At 44.5% G+C, this 27,129-nt stretch overlaps 3 protein-coding genes across 6 annotated transcripts; 1 reads left to right on the top strand and 2 right to left on the bottom strand.

The window, feature by feature from the left end:
- Positions 1–1,898: 1,898 nt before the first annotated feature.
- On the bottom strand, positions 1,899–6,938 carry cep43 (centrosomal protein 43). Of its 2 annotated transcripts, XM_061929341.1 has the most exons (12): positions 6,228–6,938; positions 3,834–3,887; positions 3,697–3,751; positions 3,504–3,592; positions 3,291–3,428; positions 2,998–3,042; positions 2,708–2,901; positions 2,537–2,652; positions 2,397–2,456; positions 2,265–2,298; positions 2,100–2,187; positions 1,899–2,025 (listed from the first exon to the last, which is right to left on the bottom strand). In XM_061929341.1, exons 1-12 carry the CDS (start codon positions 6,309–6,311, stop codon positions 1,948–1,950), a joined length of 1,035 nt encoding a protein of 344 aa, XP_061785325.1. In that variant the 5' UTR covers positions 6,312–6,938; the 3' UTR covers positions 1,899–1,947. The 2 variants fall into 2 exon arrangements, with proteins under 2 accessions (XP_061785325.1, XP_061785326.1); XM_061929342.1 differs by lacking the exon at positions 6,228–6,938 and having other exon boundaries at positions 3,669–3,751; positions 3,834–3,889.
- Positions 6,939–7,224: 286 nt separating this feature from the next.
- Positions 7,225–24,025, top strand: kidins220b (kinase D-interacting substrate 220b). Of its 3 annotated transcripts, XM_061929991.1 has the most exons (28): positions 7,225–7,390; positions 8,073–8,231; positions 8,326–8,424; positions 8,547–8,645; positions 8,715–8,813; positions 8,893–8,994; positions 9,065–9,163; positions 9,229–9,426; positions 9,511–9,609; positions 11,860–11,958; positions 12,031–12,129; positions 12,267–12,444; positions 12,518–12,682; positions 15,994–16,173; positions 16,254–16,419; positions 17,350–17,501; positions 17,575–17,864; positions 17,934–18,074; positions 18,143–18,481; positions 18,599–18,743; positions 18,906–19,068; positions 19,146–19,324; positions 21,072–21,307; positions 21,562–21,675; positions 21,855–21,992; positions 22,069–22,167; positions 22,242–22,472; positions 22,565–24,025. In XM_061929991.1, the coding sequence occupies exons 2-28, from the start codon at positions 8,100–8,102 to the stop codon at positions 23,690–23,692; spliced, it is 5,169 nt and encodes a 1,722-aa protein (XP_061785975.1). In that variant the 5' UTR covers positions 7,225–7,390; positions 8,073–8,099; the 3' UTR covers positions 23,693–24,025. The 3 variants fall into 3 exon arrangements, with proteins under 3 accessions (XP_061785975.1, XP_061785977.1, XP_061785976.1); XM_061929993.1 differs by lacking the exon at positions 21,562–21,675; XM_061929992.1 differs by lacking the exon at positions 21,562–21,675 and having other exon boundaries at positions 21,843–21,992.
- A 1,066-nt stretch (positions 24,026–25,091) lies between these two features.
- On the bottom strand, positions 25,092–26,561 carry sox11b (SRY-box transcription factor 11b). The gene has a single exon (XM_061929093.1). The coding sequence runs from the start codon at positions 26,048–26,050 to the stop codon at positions 25,268–25,270; it is 783 nt and encodes a 260-aa protein (XP_061785077.1). The 5' UTR covers positions 26,051–26,561; the 3' UTR covers positions 25,092–25,267.
- Between the last annotated feature and the right edge of the window lie 568 nt (positions 26,562–27,129).

Raw genomic sequence — 27,129 nt, 5'->3', positions numbered from 1 at the left:
TCATCCGTAAAGCAAACACATCTCCAACGTGCCAGACGCCATCGAATGTGAGCATGTGCCCACTCAAGTCAGTTACGACGACAACCTACAATCAGGTCGAGACCCCGATGAGGACGGTGAGAGTGCAGAGGAGCTTCTCTGAGACGGGTTCTCAGTTTGTGCAGAAATGATGCGAACCAATTCTTGCAGCAGCTGTCCGAGTGGCTGGCCTCAGACGATCATGGAAAAGCCCATGCTGGATGTGGAGGGCCAGGGCTGGTGTGGTTACAAGTGGTCTGCAGTTGTGAGGACGGTTGGATGTACTGCCAAATTCTCTGAAACACCTTTGGAGACGGCGTATGGTACAGAAATTAACGTTCTATTTAAAGGCAACAGCTCTGGTGGAAATTCTTGCAGTCAGCATGCCGACTGCATGCTCTCCACAAAACTTGCGACATTGTGCTGTATAATAAAACTGCACATTTCAGAGTGGCCTTTTATTGTGGGCAGCCTGAGGCACCCCTGTGCATTAATCATGCTGTTTAATCAGCATCTTGATATGCTACAACTTAGTGATGGGTTGATGAGGCGTCATGAAGCGTTTCGACACATTGCAAAACTGTATTGATACTGTGTCGACACTGTGTCACTAAATACTGACATCTGCTGGACATTAAAAATCCTTACAGGCAACCTATGGACCGATTCAACTGACTGATTTTATGACCTAGTATATACAATAATACAAACCAAGTCATTGTATTTCATTTAGGATTATTTCATATCTTCATTTAAATAAAAATATATTTTTTATCTTTTTTAGATACAGTCAATAAATAATGTGAACATGTATCATAACATGGAAATCTAAGAGAAAAGTGTTGTGAATGAGGATGCTTGTGGACTGGGAATTTTTTTTACACATTTTTATTTAAAAAAAAACAGTTTTTCCAACATATTAAATTTTAGACGATTTCTCTTCTTAGTTATTATTTCTCCGGCTATAGAAAAGACCCGCTCACAGGGCACAGAGGCGGCGTAAATGCGACACAGTTCGCGTATCGGTCACGTGACCGAAACAGCTCATGATCGGTCACGTGACTTTCTAAAAGCGGTACGCGCACCGACACAGGGTTTTGCTCTATGAGCTCGACGCATGCGCCGATGCATCGGTGTTGCCGGACCCATCACTACTACAACTGTGAGGTGGGATGAATTATCATGGCAAAGACGACATGCTCACTAACAGATTTAGACAGATTTGTGAACAATATTTGAGAGGATATATATATATATATATGTATATATATATATATATATATACACACACACATATATATATACACATATATTAGGGCAGTGGTTACAAACAATTAATTGGAAGCAGCCACCACAGTTGCCATAATTCACACAAAAGTCACAATTTCGTCAAAGCTAAAGAGAATTTTGGCAAAGGGTAAAACGTTTTCTTGGTCGTTCTGTGTATTATATTTTACGCTAATTGTTTCGGCAGGAGCGTGTTATACAGCCTGCTGCTCACTAAACACTGCATGAATGTATTCCAAGGAGTGCATAAATAAGGCCGCAAAATTATATTTTGACAAAATAAAAACATGCTTTATTTTAAGTATATGAGCTGGAGTATGTTTAAAACTACATATTTTGGTTTATTTTGTTAGACAAACTTGCGTCAAAACGACTGCAATGAATGCTTACGTGAAGTCGCACACGTCCTTGATAGCAAATAGGACACCTGTTTATTTAGTTGACCATTCTCTCTGTATACACAACTCTGACGATAATCAAGCGACAGTGCCCCCTAGTGTTTCCAATTGTTTAGATGGCGGCCCCTAATGCCTCAATGGACATGACCGTTTGAAGGTGCGTGATGAAACTGTTTCTGCAGGATGACACTGGTGTTAAGTGACTTTACATTTATTGGCTTATTAAAACTGTACAAGAAGATCATCAGGCCACCTCCTCCATGTAGTCCACGCCATGACTGTGGCTCAGCTGAGAGACACTCTCGTCCACTGTGTACTCCAGCTACAACACACAAGAGGAGAAGCTGTCCAACTAGGTCAAACAAAAGTGTGCCTGTGCAACTAAGGCATGATCACCTTTTCGCTGTTGTCGGGTCCCTCAATGGAAACCTCCTCGATGTCCTCGCTGATGCTCAGCTCGCTCTTGTAGAGATCAGATCGATTGCTAAAACACACGTTTTAAAAACGTTTGAGATAGAAGAACTGTTTATTGGTTCCTCAAAAAAACTTTTTAAAGGGTACCTGTTGAAGTCGTCGTCATATTCAACATCGTCCTCTGTGGGGACACAAACAATGTTTACACTTTTCAGACAAGGAAATACTTCCCAGGAGCCTTTGTTTGGGTTCATGTCTTACTTAAATGCAGAGACTCACCTGGATCAGCTTTGCTGCAGACCTTCTGGTCTCGGAATTCTTTCTCTCTGGAATTTGATGCTGTTAGGAGACAACGTTTATTTTTATTTGGACAAACGGACAAAGTGAGACATCGCTCGCAGTGGGAAGCTGAAAATGACCCGTCTGACTGTGAATCCTTTCTGATGCGCATCCTCCTTCTCCTCCTTCTGGTATCTGTGTCGCCTCTGACAACAATTCTGGTGGACGCTGCCTGCTTCCGCCAGTGTCCCCTTGCCTGAAATACCACCATTAGAGCACATCAACAACACAGAGAGGACAAATGTCCTCACCAGCCATAGGTCTTCTGGGGTTTAGGCTTAGGGTCATCAAAAAAGGAATCATCCTTATCCTGGTGCTCCTCCATGTCCCCGTCTACATCCACGCCCAAGCGCAGGTCAGGAGCTAAAGACATAGGCCTGCTGTCCACCTCCTTAACAGGTTCGCAGTCCTGCTGCTCCTCTTCCTCGCCACCAGAGATGGCGACCTGCTCAGGTGCACACATAAAGCAAAGCAGAAACATTATGAGCTGACGGGGGATGTGGTAATATTGTCCTTTTGGTGTCACATTATGCACACAGACCTTGTTGACAGGTGGAGAAGTGATTCTGTCCTCGTCTAACACCACCTGAAAGACGAGAGTGTAATGACGTCAGCAACACTCACAGGATAGAGAAAGGAATCGTTAGCACAGCTACCATCACCTTTCTGCTACCTGAGTGAGTTTCGCTGTCGAGACCCATAAGCTTCAAGTAGGAAAAAAAGCTCTCCCCAATTCTAGTTACCATGTGTCCAAGACACGCTAAAGTTAAAACTAAGTCAGCAAAAATTATGAAACAAAAATGTGAAACAAAATTAGGTCAATGATAACATCACCTCAGCGGCCATGATGGACGTGACTTTGTGCCGCCCTCGTCGGACGAGCTCCAGTAGCACAGGTGAGTTAGTGTTCAGCTCCGCCTCCGACAGGCCGAGTTCGCTGCAGAGCAACTGACGACTGTCCAGACCACTCAGCTGTTCGCAAACACAAACAGAACGTGATGGCGTCATTATGTCACAGTGCTATGGTGTCACATGGTGGAATCTCACCGTGTTGATCTCCGGCTGGAAAACGGCCAGGCTAAAGTCGAGATGAAACACTCGCAGGAAGTCCACAATGAGACTGGCCACCAGACGACCTGTTGACACATAAGCAGTCAGGACCCCAGCATGTCAGTGAGTCACATGACCATTGGTGAAAAATAAAAGACCAACTTAGAAGTTTCTCAAAGAACCAGCTGACCATCTTTCGTGTTGAGACATTTCTTTAGGTTGTCATTGACCAACGGTGTCTTGTTCTGAGTACATAAGAACAGCAAAATGTCATCAGTACCAAGAAAAACAAGATAGCCACAAACACACGTGGAAGTCAGCCGTCACCTCCAGACGATCCTGTTCCTCCAATGCCAGAAACACAGCAGCCCTCATCTCCGCCTACAAACAAAACAAGAAAACAATGAATTATCCATTTTTAAATGTCAAGGCCACTTGCAGCACTGAACAGAGACATTCCTTGGCATTAACGGTATTGACAAAACAAAGCATGACATCTTCCAAACATAAACATCATCCAAAGGTGATAAAAAGCGCGGTTGCACATTTATGTGCTAAAACTAGAGATCCACCAATTATCAGCGCTGATACACAACAGAACTCCATCAGCAGATACAATACATACACATTAAATACCAATATTTTGTATATAATAAATTATTAGTGAAGTGGATAAGTTATAACCACTGCTCATCAGCCTGTCTGCCCCGCTTGTGAAGAGTTGCCTTTTTATTTTCACCACAGTCCTTTTGCCGCCACGCCCCCCCACTCCTTCTCCCTTTCTCTACTTCCTGCAATGTTGGTCACTTGTACACAATATGTCTCTTCTGCTTAACTTTCAAAGCTTCCATTTTTTTGTTGGGAAATCCAGGTTTTGTCCTTCTTATCTCTTGTCCTCTCTTATCGTTTCTGTTTTCGTCCTCCGTCAGCACCATTTGCAGCGTGGGCTCATTAAAGACGTGTGTAGAGTTTCATGTTCCGTGATTTAATAACATAACGTGACAGAGCGGTAGAAGATAGATGGATGGATGACTGGACAGAGATGGATGGACATGAAGATGACATAAAATATATTTCTGCCAAAAATGTTTGCTTTGTGTAAACATATTGAGGCCGCAGATGCCCGCCACGGCACTATGCTCTCTCATACTTGTTGCATTTTTTTTCTTTGCATTTAACAAGGAGAGCACAGTCTACCAAGTCAAATTCCTTGTGTGTTAAATATACTTGGCAATAAAGATGATTCTGACCCTGAATAGGAGACTTATTATAAGGAAAGGGGAGCAGGTACCAGCTAAAACAATTATGTAAACCAGCTTTAAAAATCTCATCTATAAACTACGTGAAGGACCCTGGAATTGATTTTATTTAAGTGTCCACAATATTTCAGGGTTCCTCACACGGGAACCTTACAACAGGGGTGTCAAATGTAGGGCCCGAGGAAAAGATCAGGCCCCCAAACAGGTTTTATCCAACCCGTGGGATGAGTTTGCCAAGTATAAAAATTTGCCTGAAATTTTTTAAAGAAATAAACTGCTGTTCTAAATGTGTCCACTAGATGTCACAATAGCAATTCTTTGCATCTTTGTAGATGTATGTAAAAAAATATATATATAAACCACATGATGTTAGTGCACCAGTCGAGGAAAATGTTTAAACAACATAAATAACATCCTGTAATTTGATATTGATATAATTTTTTGGTTGGCCCTGCGATGAGGTGGCGACTTGTCCAGGGTGTACCCCGCCTTCCGCCCGATTGTAGCTGAGATAGGCTCCAGCTCCGCCCGCGACCCCAAAGGGAATAAGCGGTAGACAATGGATGGATGGATGGAGTTTACATTATCACATAATTTATTCAGAAAGTATAAATAACAAATAAATAATAGAATACTATTAACCGAAACATGTAAGTGTAAAAAAAAACAGCAACACTATGATTTGTATATTTTCAGAATATACTTGTTCTATTCTTAAACAAAGAAAACAATCTAAAGTTAAAGTTATCGTGCCGTGATTTAGTAGATTTTTCTCAATGTGGCCCCCGATCTAAAATGAGATTGACACCCCTGCCTTACAATGTATTAAATGCATAGACTGCTATAAAATTGTGTACAATTGAGTAAATGGCGAGTTAGTGTGATGTAGAGAAATCCCATAATTATACTAATTTTCCCATGAGATTTACCATATCTTGAAATGCAAATGTTGATGCCTCTCTGACCTGCAGCATTAGACACACATGATAAAAGCATTTGTGGAATCCCTGATGTTGTTTGGTGCGAAATGAACCACAACATTAGCGCTTCATAAAACATTGTGTCGCTACTGGTCCAACTTTTCCTAAAGCAGAATGTTAAAAAAACAATTTAAAGTCTTGTCCAGCTGTTTACGTACTATCCATGTTTAAAGAACTTTTACTGCAAATTAATATCGGTTCCAAATATCGGTTATCGGCCTCATTGACTACTACTAATAATCGGTATCAGCCCTAAAAAACCCATATCGGTCGATGTCTTCTAAAAACGTTAACAAAAGATACAGTCTGGACAGGAGAGTTTAATACTTTACCATTCTAAACTAAGCTGACACTGTTGAAGGTATTATTTTTTTTTAAAAAGTGATGAGTGTTAATGTTAAGTCACTGGTCTACTTTAGCCTAGCCTGCTAACTGCCTATTTGCTACACAAAAGTGGCGACATTACGGTGGAGTGCACGGACCTTGAGCTTGTTTAGAACTCCGTTGTTTTCTAAGTTCTGGATGAGAAGATCCCTCAGTTCTGTGTCGTCTTCTGCAGCAGACATCTTCACACAAGCAGCTAATTGCTGGCTGCTAGTTGCTGTCAACACAAAACTAAAAAAAAGTGAAGTCTTCTTCTATTCGATAAAAACGCTGAGATGGCTTGTTTGCGCCATCTGTTGGCGTAGTGAAGAAGCCCAATCGCAACCATTCCTTAAGAAAACAGATACTTTATAAAAGCCCAAAACAATCCGTCAGACATAAAGACGTAAAGGTTCTTCCATTTTAGTAGGATGGAAAAGAGCAAGGTTGTCTTTGTGTGTTGTCTTTATGCCCTCTATCGTCCTTACAGAACAAAGAGATAAGGAAAAATCTGCGTTTTGCACTTTGATCTTATTAACATGACGACACATTAAATCTTGACATTGATCGCGGAGAGAATACACGTGATTTTAATGCTGTGTGTGTCTTGAATATAAGGTGGCGAATTAACTATTAAGATCTTGAATGTTGAACTTCCATTATGGAGGAAACACGTACCCCCTGCTGGCTCGTCTAACAATACAGTATTCTCATGGAATAGCCTTATCCTCTTATTACTGTCAGCGTTTTCTATTGTTCCATTAGCCCAAAACCTATTTTTAATTAGAGTTGAAATGTGATGAACGTCGAGAATGCTAATGTTGAAATATTTCTATATGCAGTCCATCAATAGTATAGACAGATAATTTGTAAAGAGCCTCATTGTGGCCAATATCTGAAGTCTTTCAAAATAAACTATTAAGTCGTCACAATGAACCCGAACGACTTTGCAACTATTCAGACAATATTAATTTACTAACAAGAACAATTATAGATGAATACAAGCAGATAAAAACAACAACAATATTTTTTTATGAAGTTTCCAAGCGACAAACCCTGTTGATGCTCTTATTTTGTCAGCAGTAAAACGGAAATGTGTGTGTAATTAGGGCTACCTTGATGTGCGTATCGTCTTCATCAAGATGGCTGCTGTTGTTTGGGATGAAGAATGATCTCTGGCTGACATCCATCAACAAAAACTCTAGCCTGCACGTCAACACCTTCCACAATCCTGACCGGACCGAACCTGACCACCTGAACCCAAACTTCGTGATTTTTTCTGGTAAACACGATCAATTTCTTATCATGACATTCCTCAGCATCATTTCAAAGTTTGATTGACATTTGGCACGTCGAGCATGATAAAACGCTTCTCATGGTACATTATTGTAAAACGTGTGTTTTTGTGCTGTTATTCAATCTTTTTACGACCCACCGTCATAGAATCAGCTCGAAGGTTATTCCGCTGCGACGTAAACTGCAATGACCTTAAGCACATATGAGACATTTTGTATGAGCTTTAAAATCCATTATCCAACCAATATGATCTGCGAATGTCACCAAATGTATTAGATATCATTTGACATGTTTTTTCTGTCTGATGGCCGTGAGCCGTCTGTTTCCATGGCAACTGCAAAAGGCTGTCTTCATGCTTTAAAATGGCATCTTACAAATTGGACACACGAGAAACAAGAAAATGCCTTTTTTCATTATGAGATATTATCAATTACATTATTTAGATTACATAAACATAATTCATGCATGAGATCAAACGGGTAACGTCGCCACTGAAAATAATAACCGTTGAATCGATTTGTTCACTGTATGCTTGTGCAAAAGATGATTATAATGTGTAGACAGGTGTTTAGATGGATGACGTCATCTGAAACAGAAAGCCAGCCTATGCCATCAGCGGCCAGCAGGGAGCGCAGTGACAGTGTGTCGTTGTTTGTGTACACCTGCAGGAGACCAGTGACTGACAGACCACCAACATGGACACCACCACGTCCATCAAGATGACCACGCTGGCCATCCAGAACCTGTTTAGCTACGTGGAGGAGGAAAACCTGACGGCGCTTCGGGCTCATCTGGACCGCTTTAATGAAGTGGACGGACGCAGCGATGTATGTGCTCGCTCTCACTCGAAATTTCACTCGAAATTAGCACAGGGAGTGCGGTCTGTGTTGCAATTTTGTTGTTGTCTTTGGCCGTCCACAGAATGGACAGACGCCGCTGATGTTGGCGGCCGAGCAGGGCAGCCTGGACATCGTGCAGGAACTCATCAGGCGAGGAGCCAATGTCAACCTGGACGATGTGGTGAGCGAAACAAACGCATACTCATGCAGTCAAGACGGTCTTAGCTGCGTGGGGGATGGTTGGAGCGTGGTTGCCAGGCAACAAGAGGTCTGTCGTCATGGTAACCGTGTGTATGTTGTCAGGATTGCTGGTCGGCACTGATCTCGGCCGCTAAGGAGGGTCACGTGGAGGTGGTGAAGGAGCTGCTGGAGAACAGCGCTTACATTGAGCATCGCGACATGGTGCACTTCCTGTCTGATCAGCCAATCACACACCTGTAGTCGTGTTGTAATGATGTGCTTGTGTGACAGGGAGGGTGGACGGCACTGATGTGGGCGGCTTACAAAGGTCGCATTGAAGTCACCAAAGTGCTGCTGGAGGAGGGGGCCAACCCCAACACCACTGGGCAGGTAACTCACCTGTCTGTTTTCAGAGCAGTCACATGGTCATCAACATTATGGCACGTTTTGATGCTGGTTGTCCATGCAGCAATACAGCGTGTATCCCATCATCTGGGCGTCGGGACGGGGACACGGCCACATCGTCAAACTGTTGTTGGAGGGCGGAGCCAAAGTCAACTGTTCTGACAAGGTGGGGAGAGAAACACACATGCTTGTTTAGTTCACACTCACTTTGTTGTGTATGTTTGTTTGTGTGAAAGTATGGGACCACTCCTTTGATCTGGGCGTCCAGGAAAGGACATATTGACTGCGTCATGCACCTGCTGGAGAACGGTGCGGATGTCGACCAGGAGGGGGCGGTAAGCTGGCAGTCAGCAGGCTGCACATGTAAAAAGTGTTTGTTGACATATTTCTGTGTAAACAGAATTCCATGACGGCTCTGATCGTGGCGGTGAAGGGCGGCTACACGGATGTGGTAAAGGAACTTCTGAAGAGGAACCCAAACGTTAACATGACCGACAAAGATGGCAACACAGCACTGATGATTGCCGCCAAGGAGGGCTACACTGAGATCGTGCAGGACCTGTTAGACGCCGGCACTTACGTCAACATCCCCGATCGAGTGAGACGCCGCAACCCCGCATTGCTCCATCACGCAACAATCTTTGTTTTAACGGTCACACTCTGTTTGTGTGTGTGCGTGCAGAGCGGCGACACGGTGCTGATCGGAGCGGTGAGGGGGGGTCACGTAGAGATCGTCAGAGCTCTGCTGCACAAATACGCCGACATTGACATCAGAGGACAGGTGAGCAACCATCATGTGACCTTGCAGGCAGGGCCGTCGTATAGGGGGAAAGGTGATGACAATTCCAAGGGCCCACTTCCCACAAGGGCCCACACAAAATGATTATTCGTACACTAAACTAATATGTATTCATACTAATGAATCCGAAATAAAACAAAGCCCCAGGTCATACAATATTGTAATTTTGAACATTTCAATAACCCCCTTAGCCCCTTCTTAAAAAATATTTAGTCCACACCGCAGTTCGTTCTTCTTGTTCCCATGTTTCTTCCTCATCGCCATTAAATGAGGGCGAGCGAACTCCAGCAAATAGCGATGCCAGGAGTAGGAGCAGCAAAGCAGGGGCCCAGGACACCAAAAAACGTTTTGGTGAGAGAGTAAAACTACCCAGGGTTGTAACAATTAGCCTACTTATTCATTAATTTAATGTCTGTAACATTACCTTTGATGGGTACGCACGCTGGACTCTGTAGCCTCCGTTAGCTGTCATCTGGCCGCGCTATACTCTGGACAAGTTGCCAGTTCCAAAAAAAAAAAAAGTCGCCATTTGGTTGTTGAACAACGTGTTTCACACATATCCCTGTCGAACAGTGCTCCAGCATGCGCCCATTCAGAGGCTGCATTGAATTGTACTATGACACATTCAAGTTCTACTCAGTAATTAATAATTGCTGAATAATTACCAAGTAATTATTGATTATGAGCATCTGATGAAGGTCAGTCACGTTACCGTGTTTAATGAGGTCTTAGTTGGTTATTAGTGCATGGACATTTGAATCGCGTAAATAGAAAAATGTTAGATGTAAAAGATTTGTTGTTGTTGTTGTTGTTGTTGTTTTATTTCATAGCTATATCAAATTTAAAAAAACCGCCATAATAGCTGACATCAACAAAGTAAAAAAGACTATTTAGAATTTGGGACAGTTTTACACTGACTTTTTGTATCAAGTTCCCTCCGAGGATTAATAAAGTATTTCTTATTCTGATAACATTACCTGTGACTGTTGCAGGGGGATAAAGGGCGTTTAGCAAACTGAAACTAGTTAAGAAGTATCTCAGATCCACAACAAGCCAAGAGAGGCTAAATAACCTTGCTATAATAATATAATATATCGGTATATATTGTATACTGTATATATAATATGTGAATATTACATATGTTATATTTTCAATGTACTATGATACATTTTTGGTCTACTTTATACCTGCATTATTATTTCCATCCTTACCCTTTCCATCCTTTGTAACTGAGCTACTGTGTGGAACAATTTCCCTTGTGGATCAATAAAGTGTGTCTAAGTCTAAGTCTAGACTGACAAAAGTCAGCTAAGCCGACAATTGGACTTACAATTGGATTTACAAACCTAAAGGCAATGAACAAACAAGCCAATTTAAACTTCAATTAAGATTAGATGAGACTTGTTGTTTTTGATATTTGTTTTATAACAACGTATTCCATGTGCTCTTTATTTTACTTGCCTATTTAAGTTAAATGCTACATATTTACCTGTGGACTATCTTGAGCCATGCAGGACACTTGTTTTTTTTTTGCATGTCAGTGCTTGAATGTTAAATACAATAAAATACCCACCACCAGTTTGCGTGGTTATTTGAATGTGTATTTTCAATCAGAGTTGTAATACCATTTGCAAATCAGTAAAATGAGAATAAGACAACTAACAATATATCATTTACATAATAATACTCGGAGTTGTTAGGTCAGTAATCGTAAGAAAGGAAACAAATTGGGTTTATCACACCAGGCAGCATCAAGAACACTGACAAACAACAAAATTGAAGGTGAGGGGTGTTCTGTCAATGTCTGCTACCCATCGATGTCTAGTCCGCAACAATACTTAGCATGCACACTCGTACAAAAAGCAGCTGCCTTATATACAAGTAAGTAGAGATTTGTATCTTCTGACCAGCAAACAAATAGACAATTACAGCATAAGAAAGTTCACATTTTATGTTAACTCATCGAAAGCTCAAACAAAAAGAAGCTTCCTCATCTGCCTCGTGTACAAGTAAGTAGTGATTTTAAATGACGTTTCTTTTATTGTATCTTCTGACCAGTAAGCATGTAGACAATTACAGCGTGAAAAAGATGCTGGTAGTTTTTTTCGAGGAAGCAGCCAAATTCGACAGACCAGGGGCCCACACCGATATTCTTTCAGGGCGCCCAGAATTCCAAGTAGTGCCCATGCTTGCAGGTCCACACAAATGCCGATGAAGATAATGTGTTTTCAGGAGAGTAAGACAGCGCTCTACTGGGCCGTGGAGAAAGGCAACGCCACCATGGTGAGGGACATCCTGCAGTGCAACCCTGACACAGAGATGTGCACCAAGGTGAGACACGCCCACTGACACACCTGCACAAGTGACCAGGAAGTCACAGCCCACATTCTCTTTCTGCCACAGGACGGCGAGACGCCTTTGATCAAAGCCACCAAGATGAGGAGTGTGGAGATCGTGGAGCTGCTGCTCGATAAAGGAGCCAAAGTGTCTGCCGTGGACAAAGTGAGAATCCTTCCCAGTAAAAGTCACAATATAATCACTTCCTGCATCTCCAGCAGTTTATTGGTTTGACCAAAATCCAACATTTCCTGAGCACTAAAGTGACATCTAGTCTGTGTCTCCCTGCTTGTCTGTCTCAGAAAGGAGACACACCTCTCCACATCGCCATCCGGGGGCGCAGCCGCCGTCTGGCCGAGCTCCTCCTGAGAAACCCCAAAGATGGTCGCCTGCTGTACCGGCCCAACAAGGCGGGAGAGACGCCGTACAACATTGACTGCAGCCACCAGAAAAGCATTCTCACGCAGATCTTTGGAGCCCGTACGTCCCCTTGCTAGGCCGCCGCCGCAATCGAGCCTGTTCAGCCATCGCTCAAAATCTCCTCCTCCCACAGGTCACCTGTCTCCCACTGAGTCAGATGGAGACATGTTGGGCTACGACCTCTACAGCTCCGCCCTTGCTGACATCTTGAGCGAGCCCACCATGCAGCCCCCCATCTGTGTAGGCCTGTACGCCCAGTGGGGCAGCGGCAAGTCCTTTCTGCTCAAGAAGCTGGAGGGTGAGCGCGCACACACACACTCGCTCACATGTGAACACACACACACACATACTGTATTTTTCGGACCATAGGGCGCACCGAATTAAAAGGCGCACTGCCGATGAGCGGGTCTATTCAGGTCTATTTTCACACAAAAGGCGCACCGGATTATAAGGCGCATTAAAGGGGTCATAATATGATTTTTTTCTAAATTTAAAACACTATCTTGTGGTCCACATCACATGTGATGGTGGTTCTTTAAAGTGTTGCATAGATTATGTTTTATAGACCATCTTAAAGTAGCTTTTTGAGGATCTCTTCAGGATGCGCCGTTTGGTGGGCGCTCCTATTTACGTGGCTCACCTTCGAAAGCGTCTTCTCCCCGTTCTTTGTTGTAGCGGTGTAGCGTGCAAGGACGGGAGTGGAAGAATTGTCAAAAGATGGAGCTAACTGTTTTAATGACATTCAGACTTTACTTAAATCAATAATGGAACTGCATCTTCTCATCCGTGGCTCAATAATGCAACATCAACGCCGGAAATGTGTCCCGTGAAAAACCGTCCGACCAGAACCCTCTAATAACTAAAGTTCCATGGGTGAATTATATAAACCCACTACAGTTTTTAGCGCTTTGATAGCTAGTCTACTGACAGATATAAGTAAGAACTTTACGCTACTTTATATTAGAAATGGCAACAGCGGATGATGAATGTCACATAAGAAGGTAGAGAAAAAGAAGAAGCTTATGACTACGGTGTCGGCACGGACTACAATGGCGGATGCGCATACTTGCCAACCTTCCCGGATTTTCCAGGAGACTCCCGAAATTCAGCGCCTCTACCGAAAACCTCCCGGGACAAATTTTCTCCCCAAAATCTCCCGAAATTCAGGCAGACCTGAGTGACGTGTCGACAGCCTGTTTTCACGTCCGCTTTCCCACAATACAAACAGCGTGCCTGCCCAATCACGTTATAACTGTAGAATGATCGAGGGCGAGTTCTTGGTTTCTTATGTGGGTTTATTGTTAGGCAGTTTCATTAACGTCCTCCCAGCGCGGCAACAACACACAACAACAGCAGTCACGTTTTTGTCTACCGTAAAGCAGTTCGTCTGCCGTAAACAGCAATGTTGTGACACTCTTAAAAAGGACAATAGTGCCATCTACTGTACATGCATATGTGACAATAACATCTACAGCTTTTAGAGAGTGCAGTGCACAACTGCGCACACAACAAGGAGACGAAGCAGAATGCATCATCAGAGAGGGTGTTCAGCATGATTAGAAAAATAGTGACAGAGAATAGAACAAGGATGGACAATTCAACCCTTAACTCAACAATGAGTAGATTAGTGTACACTGAAATTCAAGTATTTCTCTTATTTATATATACCGTATTTTTCGGACTATAAGTCGCAGTTTTTTTCATAGTTTGGTCGGGCTCCAGTGCGAAATCGGAGGTCTCAAGCAGGCCCGGCCCTAACCAATCTGGCGCCCTAGGCAAGATTTTAGGTGGCGCCCCCCCACATCGGCAGTGAAGTGTATATACTCACAAGAACCCGAATAGCTTTGTCTTTGACCTTTTTTTTTTTACTTACAACTATACCTAATATATAAGTGACGATTACCTGCAGGGCAAACATTAGCTAAACAGAAGGCAATAACAATGTAAACAAAAAACACCTGCTTAAAAGATCTAATACAAACATTTATATGCACGTACAACACTTAGAACTTTTAGCATATCAGTATGTGGAATTAAATTATGGAATGGATTAAGTAAAGAAGTTAAAAATTGTACTGATATGATCCAGTTTAAGAGGTTGTTCAAAATAATAGTGCTTACAGAGTACAAAGAAGAAGAATTATGAGAAATACTTTCAACCTTATTGAAAATAAGATATTCTTCATCTCAGTATGTTAATAATGACTGAATTAATTAATTAATTACATATTACAAAACTGTTGTATACTAATTCATAGATGTTATTTTATTATATAAAAAGGTCAGTAAATGATTCTATATATTTGTAAACGCTTTGAAGTGGGAAAGGGGTAGGATTAAATAAGCTTTGCTTCTTCCTACTCCTTTTCGGGCATGATGTAAAATGAAATGATATGAAATTGTGTGATGTATTATGATGTAAGTGTGTTCATGTTTGAAATAAACTAAAGAAAGAAAGAAATGTCCCTGAGGAATGTAAGGTGGGAGTACTGTAATTACCTAACGTTACATTATTATTTTCCATAACAATTTAGCCCCCTCCACAATATTAACCCGACGTTAAAACAGAACTAGCTATTTATTGATTAGCAATTGCCGAATCATGTAACATTAGCTTAATGCTAAAAAGCCAGGTTACTATCACATTCTGTAACAGACAAATAATGTCATGTAGGCTAACGTTACCTACCTGCTACCTCTGTCTTTTCTCGTTTCTCCTCCTCTTCTTTTTTCTTTTTTCTTCCCTGGGCACCTGACAGTTTTGGCATCTTGTGTTGATTTTTTGATGTGGTGACGTCCAAAAAGTGTCATGATACGAGAAGCGAGGGGGCGCACCGTGCGGGGGGGTGCGTAATGTTGTAACAAATAATATTTCTATTAAATAGGCTTTACTTTGCATTTTAATTAACGTGGGATTATTTTTTGTATTTGAAAATAATAGTACCAACTTTTTTTTCTCTTTTTTTTTTTTTCTCCAACATTTGTGGCACTGGCGTGGCGCCTCCTGATGGACGGCGCCCTTAGCATTTGCCTATACGGCCTATGCCACGGGCCGGCCCTGGTCTCAAGGTTGGCAAGTATGCGGATGCGTGCACATTTTTAGAACTTATGCAGATCCCAAATACACATCAATAGGTACCAGAAGGTAAGAAAAGTTGGTTTGGCATAATATTGCGAAACAAAACGGCAGGTAGTATGTCTGCTAATAGGTGGCATTTTGCAGTCTTTATACATGCACAATGATAATACTCGTATGTTTAATGCGCTTAATGCGGTGCGGCTTCATAGCCTACCGAAGTCGTACTAAAAACATTTTGACTGATTTTTGAGCGCCGTGTGTAATGTTCTATATTCTCAATGGAACATTTAAAGTTTTGGTTTTGTTTACTGCCGTCATCTTGCAGTTTACACGTATCTCTTATGTATGTCTGCCATCTACTGGTCACACTTATCATTACACTATGTACCAAATAAAATTGCTTCGAGGTTGTACATTAGGCACACCGGGTTATAAGGCACACTGTCGATTTGTGATAAAATGAAAGGATTTTAAGTGCCCCTTATTGTCCGAAAAATACGGTACTCACATCACGCCCTTTTCCCCTTCAGATGAGATGAAGACATTTGCGGGGCAGCAGATCGAGCCGTTGTTTCGGTTGTCTTGGCTGGTGGTCTTTCTCTCTTTGCTTGTCTGCGGATCAGTTGCCACTGTGCTTGGCTTCACCTTTGACCCCAGGCTAGCCATGGCCGTCTCCCTCAGCTTGTTGGCCCTGCTATACCTTTTCTTTGGTGAGCTCCACGCAATCATACTGTCCTGTTTCCTATTTCTACATCTCTTGTGACGTTATGGTCTGGATGGCTTTCTGTAGTGGTGGTTTACTTTGGCGGACGCCGTGAGGGTGACAACTGGAACTGGGTGTGGCTTCTCAGCAGCCGTTTGGCCCGCCATGTCGGCTATTTGGAGCTCCTCCTCAAGCTGATGTTTGTCAACCCGCCAGAACTGCCGGAGCAAAGCACTAGAGCTCTGCCTGTCAGGTATGGATAGTTAAATAATGTTACACCTGCCAGGTAACATGCAGGGTTAAACTATGATTAATCAGGTAACACGCAGGGTTAAGTTATGTTTTACTTGTCAAGGAACATGTAGGGTTAAACTATGTTTCATCAGATAACACACAGGGTTAAATGATGTTTCACTTGTCAAGTAACATGCTTGCTTTAATTATGGTATACCTGTCAGCTAAACCGCAGGGTTAAATGATGTTTCACCTGTCATGTAACATTTGGGGTAAAGTATGTTGCACCTGTCAGGTAACACACAGGGTTAAATGGTGTCGCACCGGCCAGGTAACACACAGGGTTAAATGATGTTGCACCTGTCAGGTAACATGTAGGTTTAAATAATGTTGCACATGTCAGGTAACATGCAGGGTTAAATGATGTTTCACCTGTCATGTACCTATTTTGCACCGGCCAGGTAACACACAGGGTTAAATGATGTTGCACCTGCCAGGTAACATGTAGGGTTAAATAATGTTGCACATGTCAGGTAACATGCAGGGTTAAATGATGTTTCACCTGTCAGGTAACCCACAGGGTTGAATGATGTTTCACCTGTCATGTACCTATTTTGCACCTGTCAGGTAACACACAGGGTTAAATGATGTTTCACCTGTCAGGTAACATGTAGGGTTAAATAATGATTCACATGTCAGGTAACACGCAGGGATAAATGATGCTTTACCTGTCAGGTACATGTAGGTTTAACCTATTTTGCACCTGTCAAGTAACACACAGGGTTAAATGATGTTGCCTCTGTCAGGTAACACACAGGGTTAAATGATTTTTCACCTGTCACATAACATGTAGAGTTAAATAATGTTTCACATGTCAGGCCACACGCAGGGTTAAATGATGTTTCACCTGTCAGGTAAACTATTTTGCACCTGTCCCATGTGTTTTCAGGTTTCTGTTTACAGATTATAATCGACTGTCAAGCGTTGGAGGCGAGACATCCATGGCTGAAATGATCGCCACACTGTCTGATGCTTGTGAGAGAGAGTTTGGATTCCTGGCAACACGCCTCTTCAGAGTGTTTAAGACTGAGGAGACACAAGGTACAAACAAACTAACAAACAAACACACAAACGCACATGCTCACACACACATTGTGTCACTGTGTGTGTTCAGGAAAGAGCAAGTGGAAGAAGACGTGTTGTGTTCCGTCCTTTGTGCTCTTCGCATTGGTGATGGCGTGCTTTGTCAGTGGCATGGCACTGCTGGCCATCTTTCGCGTGGACAGCGAGAACCAGACCGTGAACGGCGTGCTGATGGCTCTGGGTAGCGTGGTGGGCGTGGCTCTGCTGCTGAACTGCCGCACATGGTGGCGGGTGTCCGACTCGGTGATGAACTCGCAGAGGAAGAGGCTGCACAGCGCCGCCAACAGGATGCACAGGCTGAAGAGCGAAGGCTTCATGAAGGTGAGAACAAGACCCTCCATGGTGTCTGCGTGAAGAACAGACCAGTCTTAAAGCCAACATGCCCTTCAGGTCCTCAAGAACGAGGTGGAGCTCATGGCCAAAATGGCAAAGACCATTGACGGTTTCACGCAGCACCAAACCAGGCTGGCGGTCGTCATCGACGGACTGGACTCGTGCGAACAGGACAAAGTTCTGCAGATGCTCGACACGGTGAGATGACAGCACTTTATTTTGATAGGATAACAGAAAGACTCATGTGCAGCAGTGCTGCCCCGCAGGTCCGAGTCCTGTTCTCCAAAGGGCCCTTCATCTCCATCTTTGCCAGCGACCCGCATATCATCATCAAGGCCATCAACCAGAACCTTAACAGCGTTCTGCGGGACTCCAACATCAACGGACATGACTACATGAGGAACATCGTCCACCTGCCTGTCTTCCTCAACAGCAGAGGGCTGTCCAGCGCCAGGAAGATGTGTGCCGCCGCCACCACTGCCACGCCGGGTAATGGGGACGCCGCTCCTGCTGATGGTTGGCACGAGGAGTTGGACAGGAAACTGTCTCAGCACAGTTTGGGAGAACTGACCAAGTTTGGAAGCAAGACCACCCTCAACCGCCGGGTGTGTGTGTGTGTGTGTGTGTGTGTGTGTGTGTGTGTGTGTGTGTGTGTGTGTGTGTGTGTGTGTGTGTGTGTGTGTGTATGCGTGTGACCTCTGACCTGTGTTGTGTGTGTGCAGGACACATACCGGCGACGCCATGTTCAGCGATCAGTGACTCGTCAGATGTCGTTTGATTTGACCAAGCTGATGGTGACTGAGGACTGGTTCACTGACATCAGTCCTCAGACCATGAGGAGACTTCTCAACATCGTGTCTGTGACCGGTCAGTCATGTGATCAATCAATAACCATTCAGCACATGAAGAAGAGAGTTCAGTTTGACCAGCGCCCTCACGTGATTGACAGGACCAACTTGAGTCTTGACATGTTTGTTATTATTGTCAGACTAAGCTGATGAAGGAGCTGAGGTCATGTGATGTGTGCAGGTCGTCTGCTGAGAGCCAATCAGATCTCCTTTAATTGGGACCGCCTGGCATCCTGGATAAACCTGACGGAGCAGTGGCCTTACAGGACGTCTTGGCTCATCCTGTACCTGGAGGAGAGCGACGGCGTCGCAGACCAGGTCGCGCTCAAAAACATTTATGAGAGGTCAGCGGTCACGTCTTAGTGGGAGTTCAAATGTCACACCGACCAGCAAGTAGTCAAAGTTGCTTTTGTTTCTTCAGAGTTCTGAAGAACATTCCCACCACCAAAGATGTGGAACCTCTGCTGGAAATCGACGGAGACGTCCGCAGCTTTGAAGTCTTCTTGTCCTCACGGACGCCAGTTCTGACGGCCCGAGACATTCGGACCTTCCTGCCCTGCACCGTCAACCTGGACCCCAAACTCCGTGAAATCATTGCAGGTGTCTCCTTCTCGAGCTCTATCTTCCTTCTCTTGTCCAGATGTGTCCTTCTCTTGTCCAGATGTGTCCTTGCCGTGTGCAGATTAGGGTTGTACGGTATACCGAAGTACCGCGATACTAATGAATCATGAAGGGTACTATACCGCCTCTAAAAAATACCGGTTCCCTTTTTTTTTTAAATTAGCAGGCATGACGGCACGCCGTTGTCTCGTCGTGACATTGCTGGTTTACGAGCAGAGGAGCATGTTAGGCAGCGCACAATCCCGGTGTACTTAGGGCAGATAGTGTGTCAACAGAAAAGGGAGAATGACCGCATTTAGGCTTAAAGATTAACGATAAAGGTGAAGCTATAACACTGAAACGCCGCTCTACAAGAGGTGCTTTAAACGTGGCTAGCGAGCTAGCGGCTAACGTCCATCCGCAGTCGGCAGTGTTTTAGCTACTTCTAAATCACTAATGCCCGCCTCCATGGCGACAAATAAAGTAAGTTTCTTACAAGTATCATCCCTGCATGACGAGGAATAGCTAAACATGCTTCACTACACACCGTATGAGGATACAATAGCTAACAGACTAGCGCTCCTCAGTGTAAACATGGGTGGATCTACACCTGACTTTCACTGTAATGATACCAAGTACAAGAGCGTATCTAGTCGATACTGCAATGCCCATCCATCCATTTTCTACCGCTTATTCCCTTCGGGGCCGCGGGGGGCGCTGGAGCCTATCTCAGCTACAATCGGGCGGAAGGCGGGGTACACCCTGGACAAGTCGCCACCTCATCGCAGGGCCAACACAGATAGACAGACAACTTTCACACTCACATTCACACACTAGGGCCAATTTAGTGTTGCCAATCAACTTATCCCCAGGTGCATGTCTTTGGAGGTGGGAGGAAGCCGGAGTACCCGGAGGGAACCCACGCAGTCACGGGGAGAACATGCAAACTCCACACAGAAAGATCCCGAGGTCGGGATTGAACTCACGACTACTCAGGACCTTCGTTTTGTGAGGCAGACGCACTAACCCCTCTGCCACCGTGCTGCCCGATACTGCAATGATTACATCAATATGTTTTTTCATCACAAAATATTTTTTCCTTTTTTTAAAAAACAATTATATAAATGTTTATAAACTCAGGAAATACGTCTCTGGACACATGCGGACTTTAAATATGACCACGGTATGATCGTATTACTACTTGGTATCGGGTCGATACCCAAATTTGTGGTATCATCCAAAACTTATGTAAAGCATCTAAACAACAGAAGAATAAGTGTTTATTACATTTTAACAGAAGTGTGGATAGAACATGTTAAAATAAAGAAAAAAGAAAGTTAGCAGATATTAAAAACAAATGAACAAGTAGATTAATAATAAATGTTCTACAGCTTCTATCTCATAATTTTGACAAAATAAATTAATAAAAAAATAAAACAATATCTTATTGCATACGTCAGTAGCCAAATTTGGAGCCTTTGTTTGCTTACTTACTACTAAAAGTGAAGTTGTCTGTTCACTATTTTATTTAAGGACTAAATTGTTCTTCAATTGCAACAAGAAACATATGTTTATTAATCCATAAGATTTTTTGTTAAAATAAAGCCAATAATGCCTTTTTTGTGGTCCCCTTTATTTAGAAAAGTATCGAAATACATTTTGTTACCGGTACCAAAATATTGGTATCAGGACAACCCTAGTCCAGATGTGTGCATGTCTTATCCAGATGTGTCTTTACCTTGTCCAGATGTCCGTGCAGCCCGGGAGCAGGTGAACATGGGCGGAGTCACGTATCCGTCAATCCCGCTGCAGGACGCTCAGCCCCGTCCCACTTCCATGTTCAGTCAGGTTTCATCCACCTGCTCGCCCTCTGCCTCTTTTATCGGCCCCTTCAGCCAGCCAGTAGGGGCCGTGGTCTCTCCGCCGCCTCACAGCAGCTACTACAGCGGCATGGCAGGACCACAGCACCCCTTCTATAACAGGGTGAGTCCTGGCCCTCACCCTCTCTCTCCCTCTAGCACACACACATACACACACACCTGTATTTAGGGGAGGAGCCTGAGAGTCAGGTGAGTTGTTTCACTGAAAGAAGGTAAGTCTGGTTGTTGTGACATCATCATGTTTTGTCTTTGTGTTGATTCAGCTCGTTCCAAAATGTGACCGTACGTACGTCACTACACAGGAAGTGAGCAGTCGCTTGTTTGCATTTCATTTTCATTGTGTTGATTTTCTGCCAGCCATATTTTCCCCACCACCTTCACCAGCTGCCACGCCCCATCATGGCGTCCTACCCATCACACCTTGTTCCTCGTCTGCTCGTTAAAAGCTCCTTTCCCCGGGGTGCCACTCCTGTAAGTACCTGTCAGCCATGACACACACAGGGCGTGCGGGACAGGGGGAGGAGTTTGCTTTTTAAAATGTGTTCTACTTTATTTTCTATTTTCCTGCATGCACCTGTTTATTTCATGCAAAGAGCAATGATTTGTTTTTAAGATGGCAAGGTCACATTACACCGCAGTGTCTCCTCCAGGGCTCCGCCTCTGTGGTGTCGGGGACTCCACCCACCCTCCTCAGCTCCATGACGACAGACGGCGTGTGCGAGCGTGTGCGTCATATTGAGGGCATTGACCAGAGCATGCTGACGGCGTACACGGCCACCATCGGGAAGGTCAGTGATTGTTACGACCAACGTGCGACGCTCTGTATCCCAAGCGTAAAGAATGATGTCATGTTTGTGCGCGTAGGCCAACGTCAATGGTCGAGTTCTGTCGCAGTGCAACGTGGACGAGCTCAAGAAGGAGATGAACATGAACTTTGGAGACTGGCAACTTTTTAGAGCCACGGTAAAACGCCAAAACGCTCGCCACACTTACAAGTCTTGACTGCCACGTGCTGACCTCATTTCCTGTGTCTGCAGGTGCTGGACATGCGGCAAATAGAGAACCAAGTGCTGCACGAGGAGGCCGCCAGCGAGCAAGGCAGCATTGTCGCAGGTCTCCCTGAGGCGGGCCGGCGGGCTGGGGTTCCCCCCCGTACCGGCAACGCCCCCAGCGACATGTCTCCAATGTACAGCTTCAGCCTGAGCTTTGAAGAGCTGAGCACACTGGGCCTGGACGAGCCGCCACGTCACGCCAATGCACAATGGATGGTGAGTGAACGAAAGTTAGCTAACATCAGCATCAGAAGCTATGCCATTGCTGCTACACACAAAGAACGCTCCATGCTTGCATGCGTCCTCAGGTCGGACCTCAACGGACCAGCAGCATGACGAGCCTGAACTCCCAGGAATCAAGCAACGACATTGTCAGGCTAACGGACAAGCAGCAGGCCGAGTACCGCGACGCTTACCAAGAGTACATCGCTCAGATGGCACAGCTGGAGGTGGGAGGTGGCAGCGGCAGGGAGAAGCTGGTCCAGCCTCAGCCCGGACATTTCATGACACCACCTTGCGAGGACAGGAGCAAGGAGGCTGCGGAGCAAGATGGACGCAAGTCGTTTAGCAAGAGGGCCGCTGTCAAAATAGCAAATGATAACACCGACTTTGCGGCCAACAGTGAAGCTCTGGATCCCATCAGAGAGGAAGATGAAAAGGGAGACCATGGATCCTCAAAATCCCTGCTGGCCCGCAAGACTTCCTCAGAAAGAGGTGGGCTTTTCCCGGATGTCGCTGACTTTAAGTCAAAGGCGAGTGGTGGTCTGCGCTACCAGAAGTTGACCAGTGACGACGATGAGTCCGAAGAGTCTGAGCTGCTGAAAGAGGGCAAAATGGCAGGAGACGCCAAGGCAGGTATGTGCTCGCTGGCTCTGAAGGGGAAGGACTACTTGTCTGATGCCACGCTGGACAAGAAGGACTCATCAGACTCCGGCGTGCGCTCCAACGAGAGTTCTCCAAACCACTCGCTGCAGGACGAGGAGGCAGACCTGTCGCAGCTGGACAGGTCCAACTTGATCGAGCTGGATGATGATGGTGGCGCCAGGAAGCGCGGCCTTCCCGCCGATCTCCAGGATGCTGCCGTGACCCGCATGTCCATCTGCTCCGAGGACCAGTGCAGCCTGCTGGCCACCAGCCCGGACGACACCTGGTCTGGTTCCAAGACCTGGAACCTCAACCGCACGCCCAGCAGCATCACGCTCAACAACAACACCAACACCCAACAGGGGGAGCAGCAGACACCCCACACCTCCGCCCCCTCCACCGACATAATCGACCCACTCACATCCACTGCCCCCACCCGGCCCGGTCCCAATAACGAGAATGTGCGAGTGGTCCACCTGAAGAGGGGCCTGAAGCCCGGAGACCCACCCGAGGTGTGCACCATGTCAGCGGACGCCGTCGCCTTTGGTGAGGAGCGTGAGAGCATCCTGTGACCCTTCTCCGTCAGCCAATCACAAGCCTGTAACATCATGTGACGTCATGTGACTTGCGTCTGTGTCTAGATGCATGCTAACTGTCAAATTAGCGCTTGATGTCGTATCTATTTGGATGTTTAAAAAAGCAACAAAAAAATGTTTGTTAGCGTGTTTACAAAAGCATGTGATTGACAGCTGATCAAACCAGCCTTAGATAAACTCCTCTTTTAAACGTGTTTTAATGTCTGAAATGTTGACAAGTAAAGTATGAGATGTCAAGTGATAGAATAAAGATGCTCTGATGGAATAATAGACTATGTGCATGATAAAGAATTAAATAAGTTAATGCTGCTTCCTGTTTGATTGTGATGAAGGGGTCCAAGTTTTGAGATAACATGAATACATATTTTGTAAATGCTACATTTCTCTGTATGCTAGCTCAGGGTTCCCCAACCCTTTTTCCGGTTTAATGTATGTATTATTTTCACGGACCGGCTTTCTACGTGTGGCAGATATTAGCAAAAAAAAATGGGCATGAAAAATTAGCCTTTGGCTACAATCTGGCGCATAAACATTTTATATGTCCATTAATGTGCACTGTCCCATGTATGATAACAAAAGGAGGTGTAATATACATCTATTAACAAGCTTATTGGTGTGTTTAGTGGCACAGGCGGAAGTTAAGTTGGAGAAAATGCGGTAGTTTATAAATAACAATTTTTTTTCTATGCGGCCCGGTAGCAAATGAGTCACAGACCGGTACCGGTCCCCGGACCAGTGGTTGGGGACCACTGTGCGAGCTCTTTGTAGCCCAGCTTGTCTCGCCAGTGTCTCCTGATTGGTCGCTTGCTAACTGCGGAAACAACTTTGCCCCTCAGTTTCCTATCAGAGGGACATACAGGATATCGCGGTCAAAAACAGAGCTAATACTACAGCTAACTAAGCCAGTGGTTCTTAACCTGGGTTCGATTGAACACTAGGGGTTCGGCGAGTCGGCCTCAGGTGTTCCGTGGACCCTCCGCCGCGGAGATCAAGACACACCCGACTCATCATGTAAATAAAAACTTCTCCCCATCGGCGTATTATGGATACGGCAAGAGCAGCAGTCAGACTGATTTGCAGGTGTGTAATTTGTTGTGAGTTCATGCACTGTGTTGGTTTTGTTCTTTGAACAAGGTGATGTTCATGCTGGGTTCATTTTGTGCACCAGTAAAAAAACATATATCTTTGTCTTGAATTTGAAAAAAAAATATGTTTTTCACTGAAGGGTTCGGTGAATGCGCATATGAAACTGGTGGGGTTCGGTACCTCCAATAAGGTTAAGAACCACTGAACTAAGCTATCTTGGGTTTTTCACTGAGGTCACATGACCAAAAGGAGCCACATGAGCCCCGCCCCCTGTAAAGATGACCTCCAGGGTGAGTTGAGCCGATTTATTCAGTCAATGACGTCACTTATTGCACAAAAACAAGGAGCAGAACTCAAAAGTGTGTCACTTTTTAACACAAGTCAGCTGACGTGAAAAACTACAAAAATAGAAAATTTCTTCAAATAAAAGTCTAGTTTAGGTTCGACGATGACGTCAAGTTTAGCTCAGCAAGTGAAGACCAGGTCTGAGAAGTCGCCGGTGATCAGCTCGCTCAGTTCAGGACTGCAGTGGTCTGGGAACTCGAAGTGGGACCCTCGGCCCCGCTCTGTGCCGCTCAGGTCCAAGTCCTTGTCCACTAGAGACAGGCTCAGATTCGCCGGTTCTGAGGAGTGGTGACTGGCCGGGAAGTCAGCCCCCTCCACGGGGAGGTCCTGGTCCAGGTCGTCCCCGCAGCAGGAAGAACTGGACCGGGATGAGGAGTCGGGGGAGAAAGTTCCGGTGGCCTGACGAGTGATGTTCTTGAAACTGTAGAAGAGCCGACTCGACTCTTCCGGTTCTGTGGCAGCAGAAACCAGACTGAGACTGCGGTAGCGGCCCGGTTCGTCGTCAGAGTCGTCCTCCGAGTCACTGAAGTCCCGTTTAAGCACGTAGCGGTAAGGCGGGTCGGCGCGCTGGTTTCGTCTGTCGGAACCGAGCAGCGGCTTCGCCCTTTTGGGCTTGCTGGCTGTTCTGCTCATCTTGTCGGTCTCGTCAATCTTGGTCTTCTTCTTCGGTCGGTACTTGTAGTCCGGGTAGTCGGCCATGTGCTGGAGGCGGAGACGTTCTGCCTCGCGGACGAACGGAACTTTCTCCGACTCTCCCAGTGTCTTCCAGCGCTTCCCGAGCCGCTTGGAGATCTCAGCGTTGTGAACTTCTGGAGACTCTTCCATTATCTTCCTGCGCTCCATTTTGGACCACACCATGAAAGCGTTCATGGGTCGCTTGATGTGCGGAACCGGCTGCACCATGCTGGCTTCTGCCGGAAGTCACCCACACGCTTGATTCAGCCGGCCCGGAAGTGAACCACTCACTCTTCGGAGGGACCTCGTCTTGGCGGGCTCGGTTCCGTCGCAATAGGTTCCTAGGAGCGGGTCAACCTGCCTGGGTTCTTTCTTAAACTGCCGGGAGTGCGTGCGACCACGCCGCCTTCCGCCAATCGCTGGTCATCTTTGTAGCCGCCTTTGCTTTCGATTCAGCCAATCTCTGAGACGTTTTGGGGTACTTCTTTCCCGCCTCGTCCCTGTAACAGCCAATCAGAGCTAAGAACCCGCCCACTAGCTATTCAGTCACTTTGTATTGTTGTGTTTTTTAAATCATGACACTAAAAGAATAAACATGATTACTATTTTAAAACATGATCACTATTTTACTATTTAAACAAGTAATATTAAACATTATGATTATATATGATATATTATTACCATTTTTAAACATAACTAATATCAAACATGATGATTATCAAACATGTAATCTTGTTTAAAATAGCAAATATGATTCCTTTTTTCAACATGATTAATATTATCAAAATATGTTTAACAATTGTCATAAAGTTAATGTTTATCATGATAACTATTTTAAACATGATTACTATTTTTAAACATAACTATCAATAAAGTACTATCTATCTATCTATCTATCTATAACTAATACACAATATGATTATTAATAAACATGATTTAAATGTTTGACATGTTTATTATTTTTAAACATAATTCATAATTAACATTATTATTACTGTTATATATGATTAATATTTTTAAATTTAAGTAATATCAAACATTATGATTATAAATAAACATGATTCCTATTTTCCTGCAATGAGGTGTCAACTTGTCGAGGGAGCATCCTGCCTTCCGCCCGAGTGCAGCTGAGATAGGCTTCAGTAAACATGATTACTATTTTTAAACACGATGACTATCATTAAACATAAGTGTTATTTAACGTGATTACTATTTTACCATAATTACTATTTTAAACAGGATAACTATTATTAAACATGATGACTTTTTAAACACGATAAACTATTTTTAAACATGAGGACTAATAT

The sequence above is a fragment of the Nerophis lumbriciformis genome, linkage group LG34 (genome assembly GCF_033978685.3).
Source record: "Nerophis lumbriciformis linkage group LG34, RoL_Nlum_v2.1, whole genome shotgun sequence".
NCBI classification, from domain to species: Eukaryota; Metazoa; Chordata; class Actinopteri; order Syngnathiformes; family Syngnathidae; genus Nerophis; species Nerophis lumbriciformis.
The sequence above is the reverse complement of the archived record's forward strand: the minus strand, read 5'-3'. Positions and strand labels throughout refer to the sequence as shown.

Coding starts and splice junctions, on each gene's coding strand:
- cep43 (XM_061929341.1), bottom strand. CDS start 6,311: ATGTCTGCTGCAGAAGACGACACAGAACTGAGGGATCTTCTCATCCAG. Junction 3,888..6,227: donor GAGTTCTAAACAAGCTCAAG/GTCCGTGCACTC, acceptor TTTTGTTTGTAG/GCGGAGATGAGGGCTGCTGT. Junction 2,653..2,707: donor CCCCAGAAGACCTATGGCTG/GTGAGGACATTT, acceptor GTGGTATTTCAG/GCAAGGGGACACTGGCGGAA.
- sox11b (XM_061929093.1), bottom strand. CDS start 26,050: ATGGTGCAGCCGGTTCCGCACATCAAGCGACCCATGAACGCTTTCATG.
- kidins220b (XM_061929991.1), top strand. CDS start 8,100: ATGGACACCACCACGTCCATCAAGATGACCACGCTGGCCATCCAGAAC. Junction 17,502..17,574: donor TAAGACTGAGGAGACACAAG/GTACAAACAAAC, acceptor GTGTGTGTTCAG/GAAAGAGCAAGTGGAAGAAG. Junction 22,473..22,564: donor ACGCCAATGCACAATGGATG/GTGAGTGAACGA, acceptor ATGCGTCCTCAG/GTCGGACCTCAACGGACCAG.